This window comes from Cyprinus carpio, chromosome B2 (assembly GCF_018340385.1).
Source record: "Cyprinus carpio isolate SPL01 chromosome B2, ASM1834038v1, whole genome shotgun sequence".
NCBI classification, from domain to species: Eukaryota; Metazoa; Chordata; class Actinopteri; order Cypriniformes; family Cyprinidae; genus Cyprinus; species Cyprinus carpio.
The window spans coordinates 14,330,747-14,356,408 of record NC_056598.1 but is presented as its reverse complement, the minus strand read 5'-3'; the positions used below and the strand labels follow the sequence as shown (position 1 = coordinate 14,356,408).

Here is a 25,662-nt window from a genome sequence, read left to right as displayed (position 1 = left end):
TGCAAGCTAATCCCCCTGAAGGGCCTCCCAACAGCCTTGGAAACTGCAGATTGTCTCTTTCACCATGTCTTCCAATATTTCGGCCTACCTGGGGAGATTGTCTCAGACAGGGGTCCCCAGTTTATCTTCCACGTCTGGAAGGCATTCTTCAAACTCCACGGGATTCACGGTCAGCTTGTCATCCAGGTACCATCCTCAGACAAATGGCCAGACTGAGCACAAGATACAAGAGCTTGGACGGTACCTCCGGTCATACTGCCAGGATGATCAGCACAGCTGGAACCTCTTCCTCACATGGGCCAAGTATCCGCCGTGGCCGCCCCCTTTGCCGCAGTAAGGCATCAGGAGCCACCCTTGGAGGAGGGCGTAATGTCAGGGAATCTCTGTCACCACAGTCACCACTGTCATCAGCCCCAACGCACACCAGATCCCAAACACCAGAATTCTAATCACCTGTGCCTCTCATTAAGCTCCCCATCTCCCTGAACTCCTCTCACTCCCTCATCGTCCGGTCTACAGTCTGCATCGCTGCTATACCTACCTCTTTGATGCTCCAATGCTCCTCCGCTCCAGTACTCCACCACTCCTCTGTTCCTCTGAAAAACTTGCAAGAGACAACCATCAATCAATATCACTCTAATCTCATATCATCCCAAGTTTACTCACCTGACTTCTATCCTCTCTCCTCTGCTACAGTCTCCTTGTCAATAAACCACTTACATCTGAGTCCCGAGTCTACTTGCTGACAGTAACATCTACATACATTTACTGTATTATTAATTTGACCACACATTATACAAAAAAGCTAATATTTGTATCCCCTGAGATCTATTTTATAAAAAACATTTATTATTATTATTATTATTATTTTATGATTCTTTTTATCAAAAGGTATACAGTGTCCCTTCAGTGTATATGAGAGTTTCTCAGGCTCTTTTTTAGCTGTACATCAAACATATAGCACTTTGAACACTAACACTAAACATCCCCTGTGGAAGTGTAAATAATAAATAACAACTCATAGCAACTTTCGATGTGTTTTTTAAACTGCCTCATTGAGAGATATGAATATGTGGAATTCTAAATTGAGAAGTAATGTAACTGCAATGTAACTTTTTATGTTGTAATTTTCATATGTTAAATTTTTAAAGGTAAACAGTGAGCATCTTGAACTCAATGTACTGAGCAGAACTTCACTGCACAAGCTACATTACAGTAGGGATTGAGGATTTTAAGTGTCGACAGAGAAGCGCTATATGTATAAAATGGAAAGAGATATAACAAAGCCTTTGGTTCTCAAAATAGACTGGACAGAAAGGGAAAAGCAATGAACAACTCTGAAGCACTTATGCATATAACCACAGACAGCTGCACTGATACATCAGTGTCCCAGATCATCTTTATACTTAGATGCATTTCATGTACAGATATTACAAAAATGTGCAGACAAAAAAAACACAAAAGCTAAAGAAAATACTTCTTACATATTGTAAAACGATAGTTTTATACATATCAGTCCCAGTTTATTTTTCCAGTTTGCTATTTTTAAAATAATCTTTATTTTGTGTCAATTAGACTCCCAATGGTTCCTACCTTGATGTCAAGATGTAACCATGCCGTCTAGATATAACTCACCTCAGGGCAGATCTCTCACAGGCTTTTGTCTTGTCCTCTGCCTCACTGAGTATATATTGTGCTCACAGGGGTCCTTTTTTATTTGTATTTTTTTATCATAAATGTCATGGTTGTAATATTCCCACTTGCACTCACAATTCTGCTGGAATGTTGCAAAAAGAGCCTCATTCGATTTTATTTTGGACATATTAAATACACAAGTTGGATATGTATTCATAATTCTTGATAACATGGTCAATTATGTCACATTAAATTATAAAATTGGCAACAGTACAGTTTGGAGGTATCTGTGTAATCCCATGACATGTGTAATTAAGCAACCAGCTATGATAGTTACACATTCATGGATAGTAGTGATTTCATTTAATGGCCAGTGAGAACAAAATGAATTTTAAAGCACATACCTGTGTGAGAATGATGTTCGTAATGTTAAGTGCTGCTCTGACTTTAGAAAACAAGAGATGTCATCGTTATCTTTACTGAGTCTTCAACAATGGTTTGGCATTTCTCACTTCCTTTTGCACTTTGACGCCAGTCATCGTTTAAAAGATGTGGCTGGGTGTCAGAATAGAACAGTCTTATCACTTGTCATAGGCACTTAACTCCTTGTTTATCTGTTGACCCTTTCTGTATGGTAACTGTCAAGGGAACTCACTTTCAGTTTTGTCTGCCAGTTTTATGTAATGAATCATATTCAGTCATATTCAAATACTCTACAAATGAAAAAACAGTTGTAGAAAAAATAAACTATTATTCATTTTGATGACAGTAACTTGAAAATATTATTATAACTATGTACTTTTGTACTTACCTTTAAACACTATTTCAGGGTTTCTGTCTGCATTCATGTGTACTATATGAACAGAATGTCCACACATGAGGCCTATGGATTAGTGCCCAATTCATCACTCCCAGTTGCAACAAATTCCAAGGACATCAGCATGGAAATACCAACATGTGTACCCTCAAACAAAGAATTAACATGAGTACAGGACTCTATACCATTACAAGAATTTTAGCATACCATAAAATATTGATGGGTCTCTGTGTAGACCTGTCACTTGGTTTTATTTATGAGGAAAGACACCTATAATGGCCAGGTGAGGGGCTATAGTTGATCCCAGGCAGAGACATAAAGTAAGGTCCAGAGGCTCACAGTATGGTGTATTTTCACTCCTCAGTCAGTAAGATCCACTCTGCAGGAATTTCACAGGGTTATCTTTGTCCTCAAAGAAACAATGGGTTGTCAACAGCATGGGTTGTTGTGGGAGACGCTTGCGATGGATGATAATGAAGGATGGCATGGCAATAACCTCAGTCTACACGGTTCCTTACCTAGGGGACTCCAGTTTTCTTTTTTATTGTACTACCATTATCTTTTTTTTTTACTGATTTTGAGGAATGAAACCTGTGAAAAAGACCACTGTGTGTGCTGTTCGACACTTGTTGCCTGGATGATCTCGCAGACTAAGATGTTCGACACTTGTTGCCTGGATGATCTCGCAGACTAAGATGCTTAAAATAGATGCAGACTCAGAGGGCATTTGACATTGTTGTTTGCGTCTCTGCAAAGATTGACAAAAAACACAATGTCACATATTAACCCCCTTAAGCTCTCTGGGTAATTGATAGCCCACATGGCATGCAGTTCAAATGTATCACTTTACTGAAATCTGATACCTTCTCCTGAGTATTCTAAACAATGTTGGATGACAAATATAGAATTCCATCTAAAGTTTGTTAAGACATCCAGCATTTGAATCCCTTTGTTGCCTGTTAAACCCTCATGTGGCATTAAAGTAATGCAGTGATGGCTTACCAGAAGAACACACAAATGGAATTTTCTATAAATATCTTGCTCCTTTGTCCTATGTTTTGGAGTAATATTCGCCTCAGATACCTATTATTAAAATGTACAACTTCTTCTGGCTTTAATCATTCACATTTCATTTAAGTGCAAACCACTTAACTCTTTTAGCTCACCTAAATTAGTTCTCTGCTATCAACGAGAACCTAATATGGAGCACTAACAAATATAACAAAGATAAGACTTAACTCACCTAGCAGGTTCTTGTTTCTCCCTAATACCCATAACTATCCTCATTGCACCCTAACTGTGCTCAGACGCAATAGCATTCCTGCCATGTGGGATGCCTTCCCCAAATTTGGGAGGGTGACTTCCTTTATAAAGAGCTCTCATGGTTAGTCTCCAGACAAGTCAGAGGTTTTATCTGAGGGTAAGATTTGAACCATAACTGCATGATGTTAAATTTAATACAAAATGCTACAAATCTGTTTTAAAACTTCAATCATGATAAATCTTTTTTACTTTCTTACTGTGTTGCTTTCTTCTGATTGCATCTTTTAAGTAATGGGTTGTTTAGTGATGTAAAAAAGTTTAAAACATTAAGGAGTAAGAATGAAACAATATTTACATTGACAGGTTCTTCTTCAGCCGCCACACCTGGTCCACATCAGGTAAAAATCATGCATATTTTCTATGTTTTAGAAACCTTTTTTAGATTTATTTAAAAGCTGGTTTTTCATGATCGCTGCAAGGCAATGTTCAACTATCATAAATACAACTGCTTGATCACAGAAAAATTGTAAAAACATGGACTTAACCTACCTTATCATCTCCAGACAAGGCAATCATGGCGGACGCTCATATGGCAGAGTTTGGAGCAGCGGCTTCTTACCTGCGGAAGTCAGAACGAGAGCGTTTGGAAGCACAAACACGTCCATTTGATATGAAAAAGGAGTGTTTTGTGCCTGATCCAGATGAAGAGTATGTGAAAGCTTCAATCGTCAGTCGTGAAGGTGACAAAGTCACTGTAGTCAATGAGAAAAGAAAGGTAGGCTCAACTAATTGAATAAACATTATCTGAAGGAGCATTTTGAATGTAAGCTATTTTTAAGGGCAGACACTTTCAGTGACAGAGATATTTCACATTTTATATTGGTTTATATAAATGGGTATAGTTCAGTGGTACAAGTGGCCACTGAAAACATTATGAGCAACAATTTGTAAAAAAATTTGAAACCTGTAATAACTTTGCAATAGAATAAATAAATAAAGGTCTAAATTAAAAAGTTAGCTTCAAGATGATTTGATTTTAGAGCATTGTTACAATACAATCTGCACACAAAAGCAAATTTGATGCCACTTTTGAATGAAAGTATTATTCTAATGGCTCTAATTCTAATTTTTTTGCTTCTAACAGACTGTCACTGTAAAGGAAGCTGACATTCATCCCCAGAACCCACCAAAGTTTGATAAAATTGAAGACATGGCAATGTTCACCTTTCTTCATGAGCCAGCCGTGCTGTTCAACCTCAAAGAGCGCTATGCAGCATGGATGATCTATGTAAGAGCATACCAGTTCAGTGTCACTTGAAAATATATCCTAATTAGCTTCAATTGCTGAACTTTACTTGTCCCTTTCCCACAGACCTACTCCGGGCTTTTCTGTGTCACTGTCAACCCTTACAAGTGGCTACCAGTGTACAATCAGGAGGTGGTTATAGCCTATAGAGGGAAAAAGAGGAGTGAAGCTCCTCCCCACATCTTTTCCATCTCTGATAATGCCTACCAGTACATGCTGACAGGTATGGACAAAGCCACAAATCTGCTCTGCTCTGTAGAGCTAAAAGTACTTGTATTCTTGCTGAAAGCATTATCAAATTAGGCAAGGAAGGTGTAGACTTTTGTGAAGGTTTTTGAATTCTGCACTAATCTCTGTATGAGCATTATCCTCGTAAAGACCGACAATATAGAAGTCATAACTCAAGAAATTAGTAACATTATAGTGTTCTCCATTTCAGACAGGGAAAATCAGTCAATTCTGATCACGTAAGTAAAATTGCTTATCTTTTAATTTCATTCCTTAGTTAATTCAGTATTTCTTGTCATGTTAAAGATTTACACAATTTATTTTTATGTTCTATGTTACTGTAGTGGAGAATCTGGTGCAGGAAAGACTGTAAACACAAAGAGAGTCATTCAATATTTTGCAAGCATTGCAGCTGGAGGCTCAGCAAAGAAAGATGGGTCAGAAAAAAAGGTAAGTGTCACTTTCATAACTGTCATCTGTTTCTACATTAATTGAAAAGAAACTGACTGAAAAGACAACTAAACATTTGCTGTTTCATTACAGGGAACCCTGGAGGATCAAATCATCCAGGCTAATCCTGCTTTGGAAGCTTTTGGTAATGCAAAGACCATCAGAAATGACAACTCCTCAAGATTTGTAAGCTTCAGCATTGAACATTTATGTAAAACTTTTAATGAACATGTAAATAGTTGTCCAATTTACATTTCAGCTAATGTACAGCATGCATGTCACAATGCTATCACAGATATAGTGTTAGAACACCCTCTGCTGGATAAACCAAAATTATATAAAGGGAACATAGGGTTGGAAGAATGCACTGAGCCAATTTAAATGTGATAGTATATCTTTAGTATTTATATAATTATGATTATGAAAAAAAAGAAAGAAAAAGCCTTAATATCAGACGTTACTGCAGGTAAAGTTTTTTGAAAACAGATACTGAGTCTCTCAACACATTTTAGGCTTTAAATACTTATAAGACATACTGACTATAATTCAGTAATTTCAGTTTATGCAATTATTAATGTATTAATTGTGTTTAATTTCATAATATTATAATTTTTGATTCTTTTAGGGAAAATTTATCCGAATTCATTTTGCTGCCAGTGGCAAGCTGGCCTCTGCTGACATTGAGACATGTAAGAATTAATTCCATTGTTTTGGTGTTACAAAAACACTTGAGGTCAAAGACTAACATTTAATTTTTTAACATAAATATCAGATCTTCTGGAGAAGTCAAGGGTGACGTTCCAGCTTAAAGCTGAAAGGGACTATCACATTTTCTACCAAATCCTTTCTCAGAAGAAACCTGAGCTGCTGGGTAAGACACAGTATATATACCTAATTAAAGGCCATTTACAGTTTAACCACTACAAACTGACGGTTCTTTTTCTCTCTTAAAATAGAGATGCTGCTCATCACCAATAACCCCTATGACTACGCTTACATCTCTCAAGGAGAAACAACTGTAGCCTCAATTAATGATAGCGAAGAATTACTCGCCACTGATGTAAGAAGGAATTGATTTACATCCTTTTCTTCTGTTATTGTGAAGCTCTCATATGACACCTCCAATTCTGCAAACTTTAGGAAGCGTTTGATGTGCTAGGCTTTACTCAGGAAGAGAAAAATGGCATCTATAAACTGACTGGAGCCATTATGCATTATGGCAATATGAAGTTTAAACAAAAGCAGAGGGAGGAGCAAGCAGAAGCTGATGGGACTGAAGGTATGTAGAGTATAAGTAGAAAGTATTAAACTAAATTCAAACATATCTTATTAAAATTGCAATAATTTTACAGTTGCAGACAAAGTTGCGTATCTGATGGGCCTCAACTCTGCTGACCTAATCAAAGGTTTATGCCATCCAAGAGTAAAAGTAGGAAATGAGTGGGTCACCAAAGGGCAAAATGTCCAGCAGGTGAGTTGGAGTGTCAGTAATGAAATGATGCCCATTTATCAATGTAATAGAAAACCATACAAATGCTTCTCTGTGCTCAGGTGTACTACGCTATTGGTGCACTGTCCAAGTCAGTGTATGAAAAAATGTTCCTTTGGATGGTTGTAAGAATCAATCAGTCTCTGGACACTAAACAACCTCGTCAATATTTCATTGGAGTACTGGATATTGCTGGTTTTGAGATTTTTGATGTAAGTCTTTGTGGATAAATCCTCATGTTGTCAAGTTTAAAATGCATATCATTGTCTAACTTATACTTTCAATTCCTTTCAATAAACGTAATAAATACAGTTCAACACCTTTGAGCAACTCTGCATCAACTTTACCAATGAGAAACTGCAACAGTTTTTCAACCACCACATGTTTGTGCTGGAACAAGAGGAGTACAAGAAAGAAGGGATTGAATGGGAGTTTATTGACTTTGGCATGGACTTACAGGCCTGCATTGATCTCATTGAGAAAGTAAGTAGTGCTAACGATAAAGTCGTCATACATAAATGGTGCTCTAACTGTTTAACAAGGCAATCTGCTTTGTCAGTAACTCAATCTTATCAACTTCTTTATTTAGCCTATGGGCATCATGTCCATCCTTGAAGAGGAGTGCATGTTTCCCAAAGCCAGTGATGCAACCTTTAAAGCCAAGCTTTATGACAACCACCTTGGGAAATCAAACAACTTTCAGAAACCAAGAGCAATCAAAGGGAAGCCAGAGTCTCATTTTTCTCTGATTCACTATGCTGGTACAGTTGACTATAATATCAACAACTGGCTGGTGAAGAACAAAGACCCACTGAATGAGACTGTTGTTGGACTCTTTCAAAAGTCCACACTCAAGCTCCTGTCAATGCTCTTTGCTAATTATGCTGGGACAGAGTCCGGTATGTATGTATGAATTATATGCACAATAGAATCTCATATGCACGTATGAGTGTTTTAAATACTACTGCTTTATAGTAATTACTGTACCTTGTTTTGACCGGATCAAGAGAATAGTAAGGGAGGTAAAGGAGGTGGAAGTAAGAAGAAGGGCTCCTCGTTCCAAACTGTGTCTGCGCTTCACAGGGTAATTGAATTTCAGACTCAAATGCTCATACACAATGACAAAAGAAAAAATAGATAATATATGCTAATGTTATGAAGCTGTTTCCAGTGGATCGATATCAGTAGTTTTTTAGGTATTTGAAAGTGCTCCTTAACATCACTTAACTTAATAGCTTAAATTCTGTGTACATTTTCCCTACAGGAAAACTTGAATAAGTTAATGACCAACCTAAGATCAACTCACCCTCATTTTGTGCGCTGCATCATACCTAATGAGACAAAGACTCCTGGTGCAATGGAGAATCCTTTGGTCATGCACCAGCTACGCTGTAACGGTGTACTGGAGGGCATCAGGATTTGCAGGAAGGGCTTCCCCAATAGAATCCTCTATGGAGATTTCAAACAGAGGTTATTATTATTCTGCGACATTTAAACTCTAAATTCACAACAACTCTTTCCATTATTAGAGGTGTTCTATACTTATTTACAGGTACCGAATCCTAAACCCTGCAGCCATACCTGAAGGTCAATTCATAGATAGCAGGAAAGGAGCTGAGAAACTCCTGAGTTCACTGGATATTGATCACAATCAATATAAATTTGGACACACAAAGGTAAAAACTCACATTAATCTGAAGAGCGAGTTTATTATTTGATATGAGAGCAAGGATGACAGTGGTCATGTAATAGTGTGAGTATAATGCATGTTTCTATAATGAATTCTGCTTAGGTGTTCTTCAAGGCTGGTTTACTGGGTCAGTTGGAAGAAATGAGAGATGACAGACTATCTCTAATTATTACTGGTATTCAAGCTAGATCCAGAGGACTCCTTGCAAGGATTGAGTTCCAGAAGATAGTTGAAAGAAGGCAAGAATTCTTTATATTACGCACAGCCTTAACAATTTGATACTTTATATATATATATATATATATATATATATATATTCTGACATAAAAATGGAATGTCCTCACAGGGATGCCCTACTGGTTATCCAGTGGAATGTCCGTGCCTTCATGGGGGTAAAGAATTGGCCCTGGATGAAGCTATATTTCAAGATCAAACCTCTACTAAAGTCAGCAGAAGCAGAAAAAGAGATGGCAAATATGAAAGATGAATTTGCCAAGCTTAAAGAGGCTTATGCTAAATCTGAAGCCCGAAGGAAAGAACTGGAAGAAAAAATGGTATCTCTTCTCCAAGAGAAGAATGACTTACAACTTCAGGTCCAAGCGGTCAGTTAATATTTTGTGCCTTTGAAATGCAGAAGTAAAAGTGTTTCTGCAGTATAGAAATTACTGAATAGTTTTAACATCATTCAAAAACAGGAGCAAGACAATCTCTGTGACGCAGAAGAGCGATGCGACCAGCTCATCAAAAACAAAATCCAGCTTGAGGCAAAAGCCAAAGAGCTCACAGAGCGACTTGAGGATGAGGAGGAGATGAACGCAGAGCTGACTGCTAAGAAGAGAAAGCTGGAGGATGAGTGCTCAGAACTGAAGAAAGACATTGATGATCTGGAGCTAACTCTGGCTAAAGTGGAGAAAGAGAAGCATGCCACTGAGAACAAGGTCTGGGATGTTTTTCTACACAACACACACGCATGCACAATTATATTGTACCAACACTCAGAACTTAATGTTCTTTTGCAGGTGAAGAACCTGACAGAGGAAATGGCAGCTTTGGACGACATCATTGCAAAGCTTACCAAGGAGAAAAAGGCCTTGCAGGAAGCTCATCAGCAGACACTGGATGACCTGCAAAGTGAGGAGGACAAAGTCAACACCCTCACCAAGGCAAAAGCAAAGCTAGAGCAGCAAGTGGATGATGTGAGTTTTACATTTTACAACTACACTGAATATTCTTGATACAAGCAAATGACCATACAACCAACTGGCATGTTGAATTACAGTTGGAAGGATCTCTTGAGCAAGAAAAAAAGATCCGTATGGATCTAGAAAGAGCCAAGAGGAAGCTAGAAGGAGACTTGAAGTTAACCCAGGAGAGCTTAATGGACCTGGAGAATGACAAACAGCAGTTAGAGGAGCGTCTAAAAAAGTAAATCAAATTCTTCCGTTCTTTCAAACTCCAATCTGTATGTTCTAAGGACTAAGGCTAAGGACTGTAAACATCTCTTTTTCAATCATAGGAAAGATTTTGAGATCAGTCAGCTCAATGGGAAAATCGAGGATGAACAAACTATTTGTATTCAGCTACAAAAAAAACTGAAGGAACTTCAGGTAACACAAAGAGCATATTGACATGGGAAAAATTAAATGAGACATGAGAGATAACTCTGACATATTTATGATAATAGGCACGTATTGAGGAGCTGGAGGAGGAGCTTGAGGCAGAAAGAGCTGCCAGAGCCAAGGTGGAGAAACAAAGAGCAGATTTAGCCAGAGAGCTGGAGGAGATCAGTGAGAGACTGGAAGAGGCTGGAGGAGCTACAGCTGCTCAGATTGAGATGAACAAGAAACGAGAGACAGAGTTTCAGAAACTTCGCAGAGACCTTGAAGAGGCTACTCTACAACACGAGGCCACTGCTGCCACACTGAGGAAGAAACAAGCTGACAGTGTGGCAGATTTGGGAGAGCAAATAGACAATCTTCAAAGAGTCAAGCAAAAACTGGAAAAGGAAAAAAGTGAACTCAGACTCGAGCTGGATGATGTGGTCTCAAACATGGAACATGTTGTTAAGACAAAGGTATTGTTAATACAAGTAGCCATAAATTACAATTTCGATTTGTTTTCTTGCTGGGAAGTAATTTTCTAGCCAAATTATTTACTTTGCTCAGGCAAATCTTGAGAAGACCTGCAGATCTTTGGAAGATCAAATGAATGAATACAGAACAAAATATGAGGAGGGCCAGCGTTGTATCAATGACTTCACAATGCAAAAATCTAAACTACAATCTGAAAATGGTAAGGCAGTTAAATAACTTTTTTCAATCATTATGAGTGACAGAACACCAACAATAATAAAATGCATGATGACATACCCAGGTGAACTTTCAAGACAGCTGGAGGAAAAGGGCTCTCTTGTCTCCCAGCTAACTAGAAGCAAGATGTCTTATACTCAGCAAACTGAAGATCTTAAAAGGCAATTGGAGGAGGAAACTAAGGTGTGAACTGAGTAGGAACATTGTCTGATTAATATTTAAAAAAATAATTGCATTCTTTTTGTTGATCTGCTAAATAACAATGTGTCCTCCTCCAGGCGAAGAATGCCTTAGCCCATGCTGTACAGTCAGCTCGTCATGACACAGATCTGCTCAGAGAGCAGTATGAGGAGGATCAGGAGGCCAAAGCAGAGCTACAGCGAGGCATGTCCAAAGCTAATTCTGAGGTGGCTCAGTGGAGAACAAAGTATGAAACTGATGCCATCCAGAGAACAGAAGAACTGGAGGAAGCCAAGTAAGATATGTTTCTATATAGAATTTCATACAAGTTTTTTTTTTTTCAAGGTTTAACTTCTCTACTGACAGATAAGCTTTTTGTTTGTGTTATGTTTCTTTTAAAATGTAAGACGAACAAAAAGTTTTTCTGTTAGTTGGCCAAGCTTCCCCAAACATAAGGTAAAGATCTAATAAAATGTCGATCTATTTCTTTCAGGGTGTGCAAACGAAAGTATGTTATTCAATATTGTTCTGTTTTCTAAAACAGGAAGAAACTGGCTCAACGGTTGCAGGAGGCTGAAGAAGCTGTTGAAGCAGTAAATGCGAAATGTTCATCTCTTGAAAAGACCAAACACAGACTCCAAAATGAGATTGAAGATCTTATGATGGACCTGGAGAGGTCTAATGCAGCTGCAGCAGCCTTGGACAAGAAACAAAGAAACTTTGATAAAGTAACCAAACACGGTTCTTGATTTGGCATTAATCTTAAAAATTATGTTTAATTACCAGTTATCCTATAATCGATTTACATGAGAAAAAAAATGCTTTTAGGTCCTGGCTGAGTGGAAGCAGAAGTATGAAGAGTCACAGGTTGAGCTAGAGAGCTCTCAAAAGGAAGCCAGATGTCTGAGTACAGAACTTTTCAAGCTGAAGAATTCCTATGAAGAATCTTTGGATCACCTGGAGACAGTGAAGAGAGAAAATAAAAATCTTCAAGGTTACTTTGCAAATAATCTTAAAACAAATAATTGTAATAAATAAAAGTAAATATTGAAAAGACTTTATGGTTTGTTTGAAGTGTGGTGGTGGAATATGTAGAATTTATAGACAGCACTGTAGAGACATTATCACTAAGGCTTGAGAAATGTTAAAATGCAATATTCTTTTAATCTAGAGGAGATTTCTGATCTCACTGAGCAACTTGGTGAGGGAGGAAAGAGCATTCATGAACTGGAGAAAATGAGAAAACAGCTGGAGCAAGAAAAAAGTGAGATTCAGTCTGCTTTGGAAGAGGCAGAAGTAAGTTTTCAGATGCAGCTTTGTTCCTTGATATGTAGATGTCAGAATTTCATGCAATTATGTGTCAAATTAATTTTCTAGATTATTATATCAAATACTATTGTTAATTGTCTTGCAAACCAAGTAACAGATCACAATCTTCTTTGAAAGGCCTCACTGGAGCACGAGGAGGGTAAAATTCTGCGAGCTCAGCTAGAATTCAACCAAACAAAGGCTGATATTGAGCGCAAACTAGCTGAAAAGGATGAAGAGATGGAGCAGAGCAAACGCAATTTGCAGAGAACCATCGATACTCTTCAAAGTTCTTTGGAGTCAGAAACAAGAAGCAGGAATGAGGCCCTCAGAATAAAAAAGAAGATGGAAGGGGATCTAAATGAGATGGAGATCCAGCTTAGTCAGGCAAATCGACAAGCAGCAGAGGCTCAAAAACAACTCAAGAGTGTCCAAGCACATCTGAAAGTAAGATGCACTCCGAATCAATACTGTGAAACAACAAAGCAAAGAATGAGAGCTTTTGAAGGGTTAGAGAGTTGTTGAAATGTTTGTCTTAATTAGTTTGCACTCATATTCTAGGATGCTCAGCTACAGCTGGATGACTCTCTGAGAACAAATGACGATCTCAAGGAGAACACTGCGATTGTAGAGAGACGCAACAACCTTCTGCAGGCTGAACTAGAGGAGCTGAGAGCAGCTCTTGAGCAAACTGAGAGAGGCCGCAAGCTTGCAGAGCAAGAGCTGCTGGATACCAGTGAAAGAGTGCAGCTACTGCACTCCCAGGTATGCGACTGGTTGGTTATTCTTCATTCTGAACAGCTCCATTTATTCAGCTTTTAATTCAGTGCAAATGTCTCCTTTGTCCAGAATACAAGCCTCTTGAATCAGAAGAAGAAACTTGAGACTGACATATCCCAGCTTCAGACAGAAGTGGAAGAGGCAGTGCACGAATGCAGGAACGCTGAAGAAAAAGCCAAGAAGGCCATAACTGATGCTGCCATGATGGCTGAGGAGCTGAAGAAGGAGCAGGACACAAGTGCTCACCTGGAGCGTATGAAGAAGAACATGGAGCAGACCATTAAGGACCTGCAGCACCGTTTGGATGAAGCAGAACAAATTGCTATGAAGGGAGGCAAAAAACAAGTCCAGAAACTAGAAGCTCGGGTGAGTGACCTACCATTAATCCCAAAAATGTTTTCTGACTACTTCAAGTGGCACTCTGTAAGCACATTCACACTGTGCCAACAGGTGAGGGAGCTGGAGAATGAAGTAGAATCAGAGCAGAAGAAGAGCAGCGAGACAGTAAAAGGAATTCGCAAATATGAGAGACGTATTAAAGAACTGACCTACCAGGTAAAAAAAAAAAAAGAAAAAGCTAATTTCACTACTGAATACACCTATAGAAAATGTGATGACAATGACATTCTCATTCGACAAATTCTCAAGTCTTTTTGTTATAATTTGTCTTAAAAGACTGAGGAGGACCGCAAGAATCTGGCTCGACTGCAAGATCTTGTTGATAAGCTTCAGCTAAAGGTCAAGGCTTACAAGAGGGCTGCAGAGGAAGCTGTAAGTATTATCCTAAATATCACACTTTTTTTTAGAAATCATACTATTAAGTTCAAGCTCTAATCTCATAACTGCTAATACTGCTTTATAGGAGGAACAAGCCAACACACATATTAGCAAATTACGGAAAATCCAGCATGAGCTTGATGAAGCAGAAGAAAGAGCTGACATTGCAGAGTCACAAGTCAACAAACTGCGTGCCAAAAGTCGTGATGTCGGTTCTAAGGCCAGTGATTAAGCAGACTGATTTTTTTTTGCATCTATCCTGATTCAAACCAATCAAGTTAAATGAAGTTGTAATTCCCACATTTTCAAGTGCTCATTTAAAGTATATTTTTGCCACATTGATATACAATAAATTTTAAGAGAACATAATGTAATTAAAAATATTTTACCACAACTGATAATCTCTCCCTTTCCTATTTTTTCTACAGAAGGGACATGATGAAGAGTAAAGCTCAAATGGACCTTCTGCGTGTCTCCTGTTTGATGTATTGGCAAACATGATTTCACCAAGTACAACATGTTCCTGGATCAACATCCTTGTTGATCCTGGAACAACATTCCAATCAACCAATCAGAATTGAGGGATAAGTTTTCTAGAAATGTCAGTTTTAGGCTTACAATCAGGGTTAGATGCTTCTACACCTTTGTTATTCATCTATCATTTCCTTTTGATTTTAGAAATAAATTATGGGTAGGGTTAGGTTTATTGGGTTAGGTCTATATTTTTGGACAGTGATGTCGATCCAGGATCAACAAAAGATGTTGATCCAGGAACATGTCTTGGCAAAATCACGGCGACCTTGATGTATTAGTTATCCACTTGGCTCTTTTTCAGCCACACAGTAGAATAAAGTTTAACTGCATTCAATATGTGGTGTGATTGAGTTATTATGCGTTAAAATGATTAACATTACTTTGTGGGAAAAACTATTTGGGAGACATTGAAAATGGCAGTGTACAGGGTGCAACTTTTTATCTTAAATACAAAGTAAATCATTAAATGATTATTATTTATTATATTTTTGAATTATACACCTCAGGGGTAAATGTAGGTCATACCAGTTAATCTATCAAAACAACTGCTCTAAAACTCAAGGATATACATGGAAGTGCTTTTTCTCAAATGAAATACTGTCTTCATGTTCATTATAAACTAGCCAGGGTAAAACTATTTCTATATTAATGTGTTAACACGGATTTCAGTAAATCATAATAGATGGAAGACATGGAAATTCATATTAGAAATCCACTTAAATGACTGACATTACCTTCGTATGCTCTTTCCGTCTACTCTCTCCAAAAAATACTATGTTTAAAATGTATCCTTACTTTGCTGTGATCTAAAATCTTTAAGTTTGTCGACAAGACTGTCTTCACATGTAAGTCATCCTCTTCACACCTCACTGCAATTACAGCATAGAGACAGCGGAGCTCAGCGGCTTATCAAGTGACTTTGTGTGAATCCTATTGCAACTGTCTCTCTTTCTGTTACATCTGAAGTACTGAGGAAAGATCAAGATTTACGGAAAAGTTCATCTTCACTTTCATTCAATTATGAATTAATACATTTCATAAAGGGATACATGGAAGAACACATTACGATTTTATCTGTGACAAAATTAGCTCTTTTTGCTGTATTTTGTGGTAAGCTAACATTGACCACTTCAGAACTGAGCTGACTGAGACACACCGAATATTTTTAGCACTTACAAGTGAATTTCAAACTTGCTACATTTAATCTACTAGTAAAACAAACAAAAAAAAGCTTCTTATTGACATCACATTCTATTAAACTGAATGTGCCTTTTAGCTAATATGGTGTTAATATGGTACGTTAAAATTCTGACGACAAGCATTAATTTTTGAATTGTGAATGAGCGCGAATTTCCGCATAAACTGAAGTACTGCTCAGCTGTGGAGCTTAATGTAACATAAAGTGCACTGAAACACACTGAGCACCAGTCATACGTGTCAGTTACAAGTTTTAAATTAAGGGACTACAGTAGTACTGCTACAGTACAACCATCTTTTATTGTGCAGTAAAACATCGTTATTAAAAGAGTCCCTGTTTCAGGAATGGTGAATAGCCTACTGTATGCTTCCTTGCAGATGACATGCAGTGCTGTGGAAAAAAATGCACATTTTGCTTGTTTCTTTTTTATTGATTCATGATTAAATATCCACATCACTAGTTAACAATTAATCACAATGACCTCTTTCATACCAAAAAATCATCTTAAACCAGGGGGGAGACTTTAAATCCAATTTAGGACTGGTGTCTGTAGTCCGTTGTTGTCAGCATGCTCTTTTGGTGTGTTCTATGGGTAGTACACAAATTGTGAGTCCTAACAGACACACTAGGGGGCTCTTTTGCTGCCTAATTCCAGTGCTCTATCTAGTTTTAAGCATGCCAATAAGTCTACCAGTTACAGTTAGTCTCATACAGATGTGCGGCATGGATATTCAAACAACATTCAAGGTCTATGTGTCAGGTGCAGTTTGTGGGAGGAATCATTGTTCCTGTGGTTACTGATTACCTCTAAACTCTCGACCCACTTTCTGCATCCTGTGTCAGGCTACTCAAGTCATTACCAGAATGCTGCGCCTTTTTTTACACAGAAGGACATCCTCAGAGTCCTTTGAGTTTTTCCATCCTTAGGCAAAATCAATCACACTCCTCCTCCTATTGATTATATTGTATTAAGTATGTGACCTGTGATGACAAAGAGAAAAAGTTACAGACATAATCTATATTCTTTGCTTCCTGAATACAATACATTTTAAAAACATTCTTGTTTGCCAGCCCTTTTTTTAAAAAGAAAGGCAGACTCACTCAGAAATATTCATAGATGCAAAATCTTAACTTTGCTTCTCTATACAACCCAATCAAGAAGTGTTTTCCCCCCTGTGGGGTATAAAGTGTGAAACGTGTATTTACAAAACTGCGTTGAGCGGACTGGTGCGGGGGATGTGAGAAGTGTACCAACACTGTGAGCGTGTTCATTCATTATGGAAATGACAAAATAGAGCTGTCTGAAGGCATGAAAGGTTATGATCACTGTATCAAGAGTACAACACTGAAGTTTACTGGCATAGCCCCTGAACAGTCACACTAATCACAAAAGGAACTACAGACAGGACAGTTTGGCCAAGCGCAGCTGCTCTACACTAAACACACTTGCTCACACTTGTACAAACTGTATTTACAGACTGCTCTGTGAGATACAGGTACACGTTTTGCATTTTTGAGTAACTGGGACTGTTTTTGAGGGGATACAATTTAGGAAAATATGCTCAATCAATCTTATCGCTCTCATTGTAGTATAAAACATCCATCATAAAGTGCATTTCAAATGCTCATCAGCTAATTAGGATATTTGCATAATTTATTACTTCCTGGTCTCTGTTGTTCAGTTTTATGTGGGATTTTCTTTGATGTTACAACATTACCACCATCAACGATCTACCATAAAGTCACAGTAAAATACCAGGAAAAAATCGCGATATGTTAAATACATATTTCACAACATGTAGTGAATCAAACCCTGTATACAAACATAACCTTTTAAGCAACAACAGCAAAAACAGTTACTTTCTGCAGGCATTGTGTAGCTAAATATATCTAGAATAATATTACTACCAATAAAGTGCCCACAAATTCACTGTTAAACAGTGTCACTAGTCAAGAGTTTCAAAAAGCAGCCCTACAATTGTAGGTTTAGACAGTTTAAAACTATGATATTCAACTACTTTGTGAATAATACATCACTTGGTAAAAAATAAATAAAAAAAAAATTACCCAAATAGCATTTACTACTATGTTTGATTAAATAGTAATTTCTAAACAACAATTTATCAATTGCCACTGAATAAATAATAGGGAAATGGATTGTATTGCAATGCTTAGTTAGAATACATTTACTGTTAATGTAATGGGCCCTTGCACATGCTGGTTCATATGTCCAGTGTAAAAGTTGTTTGCTTTTTGGATCTGGAAATATAATACTTAATTGAAAGTGGGGATGATTTGGACCTTTGAGCAAATAATCATGACCTAGGAGTGTAAACACATTTCCATTTTAACTTTTTGACATATTTCTTTATTCATCTATATTTCTTCCCATCCTGTCTGTTTAGTTTGCGTGCCACTTCCTTTTTCTCTTCCCGTATCATGCTGTAGTTTATGTGTGTCATGGGTTTTTGTGTCCTATTAGTTCACAAGATGCGCTGAGAAAAATGGAAAGTGGAAAATGTAATCAGATGGTTAGACATCATAATGATACAGCTCATCGTTACAGGAATTTACGCAAACACGATACAGCAAACTCACTGAAGATGTAAATATGCTATTGTTTAAACAACCAATACGTTTCAAATGATTAAGTGCTCATATAAATACTGATGGAAGAACAGGGTTTATAATTCATGTGAGGTGGACAGGGTCAGTCGAGCAAAGGGAGCAGATGGATGGATGGTGGCTGATTCGTCCCTTTTGACTGGGATTTAAGACAGCCCCATATACTAACAATACACGGAGCGTAACTGCCATAATATGACGTAATAAGCTACATCTCAAGTGAGTTCTGGGGTTCCCATTGGAGAACATCTACTGCCAGATACAGACAGAAAAGAGGGTGTTACCTCTAAATTTAGGTCTGTCTAAAGGATAGCACAGGCTCGTAGGAGGTTTAGAAGGAAATTCTGGTGTTATGGGCAAAATGTTATGGATTTAACAAAGATGACAATAAGAGCTACGCAGGTGGAGCATCCATAACTCTATCTCCAACAATCTGGAGACTTTATCCTATATCTAGCCTCAAACCAAACCCTGCATTCGAAAAGTAGTGCTGTAAATTAAGCCACAGCCTGGATCTTTCCCAAAACATGATCTCATGGGTGCTCTCCCAACAAAGAAAAAACTATGAAAACTGTAAACAAGAGAAGAAGCTAATGAGAAGATAGGTTTTAAAGGGACAGGCTGTGTTGAAATCAGAGTCCTTCTCCTTCTAGTGTACTGGTTTGCACCCATCTCATAGCTGAGTGAATGGGACAAGCTGGGTTGAGTGTGAGGACATGGCGGACCCCAGAGAAACACTGAGAGAGGTGCTGCGATGTGGGTGGGGGTGGCTGCCACTCAGGGAGGACCAGGAGATGATTTTAGCGCCGTGGTCCGTGCGAGCTCATGCGTTCTCGCAGAAGTTCAGCTTGTAGGACTCAATCTGGTGGCAAAGAAATGGAAAAGCTGTTAGGAAACAACATAAATAGCTGGATATTGTTATTGAGAATAATTGACATTTCAAAAAAGAGTGAAACTATCTGTTTCCGATATAAACCAGGTTTGTTCAGTATTTAGTTTTTGAATTTGAACTGGGGTAGCAAACAGGATATAGAATTTAAAGCCTTGTTTGAAAAGTTAAAAAAAAACAAAAAAAAACAGCACAAGGTCATTTTAGTTCATAGCCCTAATAGTCAGAGAGAATGACAGAACGATAAATAGATATGTTTGAAATTTGAATTTAGTTTATTCAGTTATTTTGTCCTATTTAATAAATTTATTTAAGGGTTTAAGAAGTCTACATTTCATTTGCGTTAACCAGTTACATTCTTTGAATTGTAATTTTATACATTCTTCTTCTTGTCATTCCAAGTCAAATTTCAGTTCAGTTTCCTGTGGGCTGTGGCCAATTCAAGTTGAATTCTGACTCAAGTATGTGAATGCTAATATACACAATATATTATTTCTCTTCAGGTTTCTCTTTTTAAGGAGTAATACATAAGGGCTGAATATGCCTAGTTTGCACTTACTTGCCCCAGGGATGCGCTTGTCTAAGCCCTGGGAGTCCCGGGGCCCCTCTCCCAAAGAAGGTACGGGAGCAGAAGAGTTCTCTTTCAGCCCGTTCTCCTTTGCCCCATTGCCTGCCTGCACAGGTGGAGAGACTGCTGGGGGAGATGGGCTTCCCTCAGATTTCTGCTGAACCCCCTCAGCCTGGAAACACAATGCAAAAGCAATGAGTTAAAGAACATGGTTACAGGAGACAAACATGCATTTATGTGTGTGTGAGTGTTTGTGTGAAAAATATATGGAAAACAAAAACCATTGTGTTATTCCTAAAAAGTTGTGTTAAGAGTTTTAACAATATTGACATGAATACTTTCTATAAGCACATTATCATTCAAAAGTTAGGGGTTGGTATGATTTTTTTTAAAATGTTTTTGAAAAAAGTCTCTTATGTTCACCAAGGCTGAATTTATTTTATCAAAAATATAGTAAAACAGTAATATGGTGAAATATTATGACAATATAAAATAACTTTTTATTTCATTTTAATATTTTCTAATATATTTTGATGGCTGATTTTTAAGCAGCCATTGTTAAAGTCTTTGAGTGTCACATGATTGTTCAGAAATAATTCTAATATGCTGATTTGGTGCTCAAGAAGCATTTCTTGTTAAAAACAGCATACACTTAATATTTTTGTGGAAACCATGATACATTTTTTCCCAGAAATCAGCATTTTGATGAATAGAAAGTTAAAAAGAACAGCATTTATTTGAAATAAATCTTTTGTAACATTATGTTTTTAATGTCATTTTTAATCAATCTAATTTAAGTATTAATTTGAGTAATTTATTCATTGTGCATATACTGTGCCTTACAAAGTGCAGAATTTGTACTATTTATATTTACAATCTATAGTAAAACAAATACTCAAATGTATCCTTTTAAAATGAATCAAAAGTTTCTTCTTAAACAATACTACAGGAACTACTGTATTTCAAACTTTGTTGCATATTTGCATGCATTTTTCTCAGCTGTTCAGGTTCATGTAGTGCTCTCACAGAACATCCATCCACTAAGAAATATCAAATATCATTATAAAAAAAACAAAGAAATGTATAATGCTCAAAACCACTAACAAACACAAACTGGTGCTCAGATGTCATAAATAGATAAAATAAAAAAGCAAATTTCCATGCGCTGAGGGGGCTGAATCTTACAAACTACATGCTTGCTTCAGAAAGACCTATTATCCATGTATTATAAATGTATAATCCATAATGAAAGAGACACATTCCTAATATGTGATATCCTCTTAAGCTATTTACTACCTTGCCATTGCCACCTCCTGGTTCATGGCCTACATTGTCCATTGATCCCACTTTGGCCTTGGCCTTGACGTTAACCTTATTGGATTCAATCTTCACATCACCACCACCTGAGAGAGATTTATCATCATTCACATGGCTATTTACTGCATGCACACACAAATAGACTGCATTTACAGTAAAAGGCAATATTAAAATTGACCCATTTCCTACCTGACTTGTGCTTTATGTTGTCCTTGGATCCACATTTAGAGGTCACTTTGCTCAAGTCAACCTTTTTACTTAAAATCTGAACCTGCACACCATGAATAAAGAGCTGTTAGACTAAAGTGTCATTTGTTTCCGATAATGGATTTCTTAAGAGAAAAGAACATTTAAGACACATTCTGTACATGTAACTCATTGCTGTTCTAAGCGTCATATGATGAAAGGGTTAGTTCACCCAAAAATGAAAATTCTGTCATTAATTACCTCATGTCGTTCCAAACCTGTAAGACCTTCCTTCATCTTCAGAAGACAAATCGAGATATGAGCTTTCTCTCAATAGACAGCAATGCAACTACCAAGCAGTAGGCCCAGAAAGGTATTAAGGACATAGTTAAAATAGTCCATGTGACATCAGTGGTTCATTTTTTGAAGCTACGAGAATATTTTTTGGGCACATAGAAAACAAAAATAATGACTTTATTCAATAATTTCTTCTCTTTAATGTCAGTTTCGATGCACATTCATGAGAGTACCACAACGCGTGCTGCTGACAAAGGAGCCGGCATTCTGATGTAGAATGTCCAAATCTCTTAGTTTAACATCTGTATTTTCTGGGTTGAATAAGTAAAGCTTGGTAAAAATTGCAAGTCATCCTCTCTGTTGAAATCTTGCATCAGCAGCATCACACACATGCGTTGTGGTACTCTCATAAACGTGTGTCGAAGACTGACACAAAAGAGAGAAAATTGCTGAACAGTTGTTGAAAAGTCGTTATTTTTGTTTACTTTGCGCACAACAGTATTCTTCTATAACTTCGTAAAGTTAAGGATGTCACATGGACTATTTTAACAATGTCCTTACTACCTCATAACTCAGAAAGTTCTAATTTGTCTTAAGGGTTTGGAACAACATGAGTGTGAGTAATTAATGACAGATTTTCAAATTTTTTTTGGGGTAATTTTATTTTTATATTTAATTTTCATTTTTGGGTGAACTAACCCTTTAACACATTTTATAAAAGAGAATTGTTGAGCCAATATGATACTGTACACTTACATTTCCTCCACCAGGAACATGCTTGATATTGTCCTTGGAGCCACATCGGGAGGTGACATGGCTGAAGTCCAGCTTTTTGTGGGCTATCTGAACCTAAACACAGCACAAAGGAAACACTGTCAAAGGTTATTCTACAGTTACACGTGCAAAACAGACAGAAACAAACGCTATGAAGGCTATGAGTGTGTTAAACAATGTACAACTGTAAATTAAAAGTAAAGAGTAGCACGATGCCACTGAAGATACAAAATCATCATGTTCATGTCAAGTAGTGTTGAATGATCAAGCTACTCATTTATTTGCAGCAAACAGTTATTTTCGCTATTGTGTTTAAAGAGGTAAGTTGATTCCTGAACATTTTATGTGGCAGCCATATTATATTCAAATGTTTCTTGTCTGTTGTGCTGTTTGGTGCAGGATTTATTTGTGTGACTCACATATTTGTTTGGACAGAGTAACACTCTGTCTGACTCAGAGTGTGTTTTTCACAGCCTAAAGCTCACTTTATTGCATTATTCTCAGGTAATGCTTAAACACTCGAGGGGCTACAGTCTAACTCTGTTTCATTTGACCTGCAGTGACAGACCACTCCAGGAAAAGCAAATGTAATTTGGAGATAACTGCAATACTGCATAGTTTGAAGGCCATGCCGAAAACTGATGATTGTCCTGAAAACAAAAACATGACCATGATGATTCTTTGAGCAGCAAAGAAATACCAGTAGCACTAAATTCTACTTAGTTATTGACATGCAAGGCACTGTTAAACAATATCCATGGAACTGGATACATAATAGATAACAGATATATAGAGGCACAATTCCTCAAAACACACAGCTGACATTGTGAAACAGCAGGAGGCTGTAGGTGATCTTGGGAGTGAAAACATAGCAATTTTAAATGCAATGAAAACAGTTTTTAACCATATGCCAATAACAGATGTTATGCAAGACAATATAATAGAGGTTCTCAACCTTTTGACTAAAAGGCAATATTGTCTAATACAATATTCAAATGCTCATATTCTGTATAATAACTATAATACATTATTATTGATATTAGTATTGATACAGGTAAATAAATGAATTAACCACAATTCATTTTGTGATTACAGAAGTTTCAAGAACTTTTTTTATTCAAAAAAGATAATAGTTACCGATGGAAGTTTTCTGATAATATAATATAATATAATATATTGGAGACATTTATGTCTTTATTATGTGTAAGAATATTTTGAAAAGAAATGTATAATTCAGTTTTTCATTTCATGCTATATTAAGTTCCCCAAGAATAGCCACAGTCTCCTGAGTGGAAAGCTGCAAGAAAAGTGATATATATAGCACATATTATAAGCGCAGTGGGAAAGCATTTTTTTCCCCTTAAAAGCAAAAGCAGGAGTGCAAGTATGACAATCCATTGTAAGGTGAGAAATTATTTGCACTATAGAGTGTTGATACTATTGCTGAGTCTGTACAACATGCAGTTATGCTATTTTTAGTTGGACGTGGTTAGTGCAGAAAACACTAACAAAAATACTTTGTCAATTGACCTATCGGTAAGCCCCTCCCCTCGAACGCAGATGAACCAATGGCAGTCGAGTATCAGTTGCACGGGGAGCGGAACTCAGACATCTTTAGGTTTCAGCACCAAAGAGAAACATATGAAGATCCGAAGCGCTCATCGGTTTGATGGTGTTTATGCTACAAAAATGGAAAAACAATGTGCTTGTGGTACTTGTAACACTGATTCCAGGTATCCTGAGAGGATGGGCAATAGAATTTATTTTATTACATTTCCTAAACCCACACAAAACAGAGCAAAATGTCCCTAAGCATTCAACCCCAAACCCCAAACACAATTTTCATCTGCTCAAGCAGAACATTAATGTCATCTTGTGCTTCAGTAAAGTATCTCTGGCTAAAACTAGCTAACATTAAAGTTAGTGAGTCCATGCTATTACAAACCTAAATAGCGAGCTGACAGTGTGAAAACCTTGTCCCACAATCTTTTTGCACAATTTTGGACAAAGATGGGCCACCATTCAAGTGGGAATTAAATATCCCATGGAGGGATATATAAAATATTTTAAAATAAATACAGTGGGTAACTCGAAGTGAGGGTTTACAGATCACAATCCAAGCTGGAAAAGTCTCATGTTAAGGTCATCACGATCACAGATGACAACATCCCGGATCAACACTGTTCATGTATTGCAGGGAACGATTAAATTAATGTACATTTAACCAGTTTAATATGGAGAGGCACTGAAATGTAGACCATTTATGTGTTTGTGACCTACACTGTACATGATGGTGTTATTGTAAGAGAGTGAGCAACTCCATTTGTTTGTCTGAAGGAGCAACAGTAACTAAGGGGGGGCAGGGCTTACCGATAGGTCAATTTCCAACTGGTAACAGTGGTAAACCAGACTCTACAAATATTTCACAAAGAGTGGCACAATGATCATGGGTGAACTACTGAGAGACAGAATTGTGTGGTGTTAAATTTACAGAAGACAAACACAGACCAGGCTGCATTGCTCTAAAAACATTTTCTAACACATGTATGTGGACATGTTTATACAACAACAACATGCCTGCATGTTTCCTTATAATTCAGAAAACCACTCTAACCTAATTTTAGTACACAAATTCTCTACTATTAGGAGTTTTGTGAGTCTGTGTACACTTGTAAAAATTAGGGTTGCATAAGCAAGTTTCTACAAGATCTGATGATCTTTGGAAAGACAGTGAAAGTAAGAGCAGGAGAGAGAGTGATATTGTGGCAGTGAGTCAGGGAGATGTCATTGGGAGGGACTCACTTTGCCCTGGCTGGTCTTTGGCAGAGCATCGGTCTTGCCCTGGGCTGCAGAGACCTGAGGAGACAAGCACCCCTTTAGTCAGTGCAGTGCAGGGAGGAGGTACAGAAAGCCCAGGGTCGAAGGTCTCAGAGAAGAAAGTATAGGATGTACCACAATAAGTGATTCACTATGCTAAGGTTACTTTGGAATTTGAAAGAATCAGCTGACGGTTTGTGTGTCAAAAGCTGCATGGGGAAAATA

General features: G+C 37.4%; 2 protein-coding genes and 1 long non-coding RNA gene across 6 annotated transcripts in view; 1 reads left to right on the top strand and 2 right to left on the bottom strand.

The window, feature by feature from the left end:
* Positions 1-1,447: 1,447 nt before the first annotated feature.
* Positions 1,448-3,829, bottom strand: LOC122136193. 2 transcript variants are annotated; one of them, XR_006154007.1, is made up of 4 exons: positions 3,696-3,829; positions 2,291-3,200; positions 2,040-2,190; positions 1,448-1,777 (listed from the first exon to the last, which is right to left on the bottom strand). It is a non-coding gene; the product is annotated as an uncharacterized LOC122136193 (long non-coding RNA). The 2 variants fall into 2 exon arrangements; XR_006154006.1 differs by having other exon boundaries at positions 2,040-3,200.
* LOC109047586 (myosin-7) lies at positions 3,757-16,456 on the top strand. Its single transcript, XM_042718210.1, has 39 exons — positions 3,757-3,872; positions 4,079-4,113; positions 4,279-4,490; positions 4,860-5,003; positions 5,088-5,244; positions 5,461-5,488; positions 5,594-5,699; positions 5,793-5,885; positions 6,325-6,388; positions 6,472-6,570; positions 6,656-6,759; positions 6,840-6,978; positions 7,052-7,170; positions 7,251-7,400; positions 7,501-7,671; positions 7,778-8,087; positions 8,196-8,272; positions 8,453-8,658; positions 8,741-8,864; positions 8,981-9,117; positions 9,225-9,480; positions 9,574-9,816; positions 9,898-10,074; positions 10,158-10,303; positions 10,395-10,485; positions 10,563-10,952; positions 11,044-11,170; positions 11,252-11,370; positions 11,466-11,662; positions 11,912-12,095; positions 12,196-12,361; positions 12,539-12,663; positions 12,814-13,122; positions 13,237-13,440; positions 13,525-13,821; positions 13,906-14,010; positions 14,131-14,226; positions 14,318-14,452; positions 14,661-16,456. Exons 3-39 carry the CDS (start codon positions 4,290-4,292, stop codon positions 14,679-14,681), a joined length of 5,817 nt encoding a protein of 1,938 aa, XP_042574144.1. The 5' UTR covers positions 3,757-3,872; positions 4,079-4,113; positions 4,279-4,289; the 3' UTR covers positions 14,682-16,456.
* map4l (microtubule associated protein 4 like) overlaps positions 16,374-25,662 on the bottom strand; it is a 45,064-nt gene continuing 35,775 nt past the window's right edge. For all 3 annotated transcript variants that reach the window (XM_042718213.1, XM_042718214.1, XM_019118790.2), the window contains 6 exons: positions 25,423-25,476; positions 22,603-22,695; positions 21,553-21,634; positions 21,343-21,449; positions 20,038-20,218; positions 16,374-19,451 (listed from right to left, as the gene is read on the bottom strand). In XM_042718213.1, coding sequence (XP_042574147.1) covers positions 19,447-19,451; positions 20,038-20,218; positions 21,343-21,449; positions 21,553-21,634; positions 22,603-22,695; positions 25,423-25,476 — 522 coding nt within the window. In that variant the 3' untranslated portion in view covers positions 16,374-19,446. The remainder of the gene's footprint in view (positions 19,452-20,037; positions 20,219-21,342; positions 21,450-21,552; positions 21,635-22,602; positions 22,696-25,422; positions 25,477-25,662) is intronic.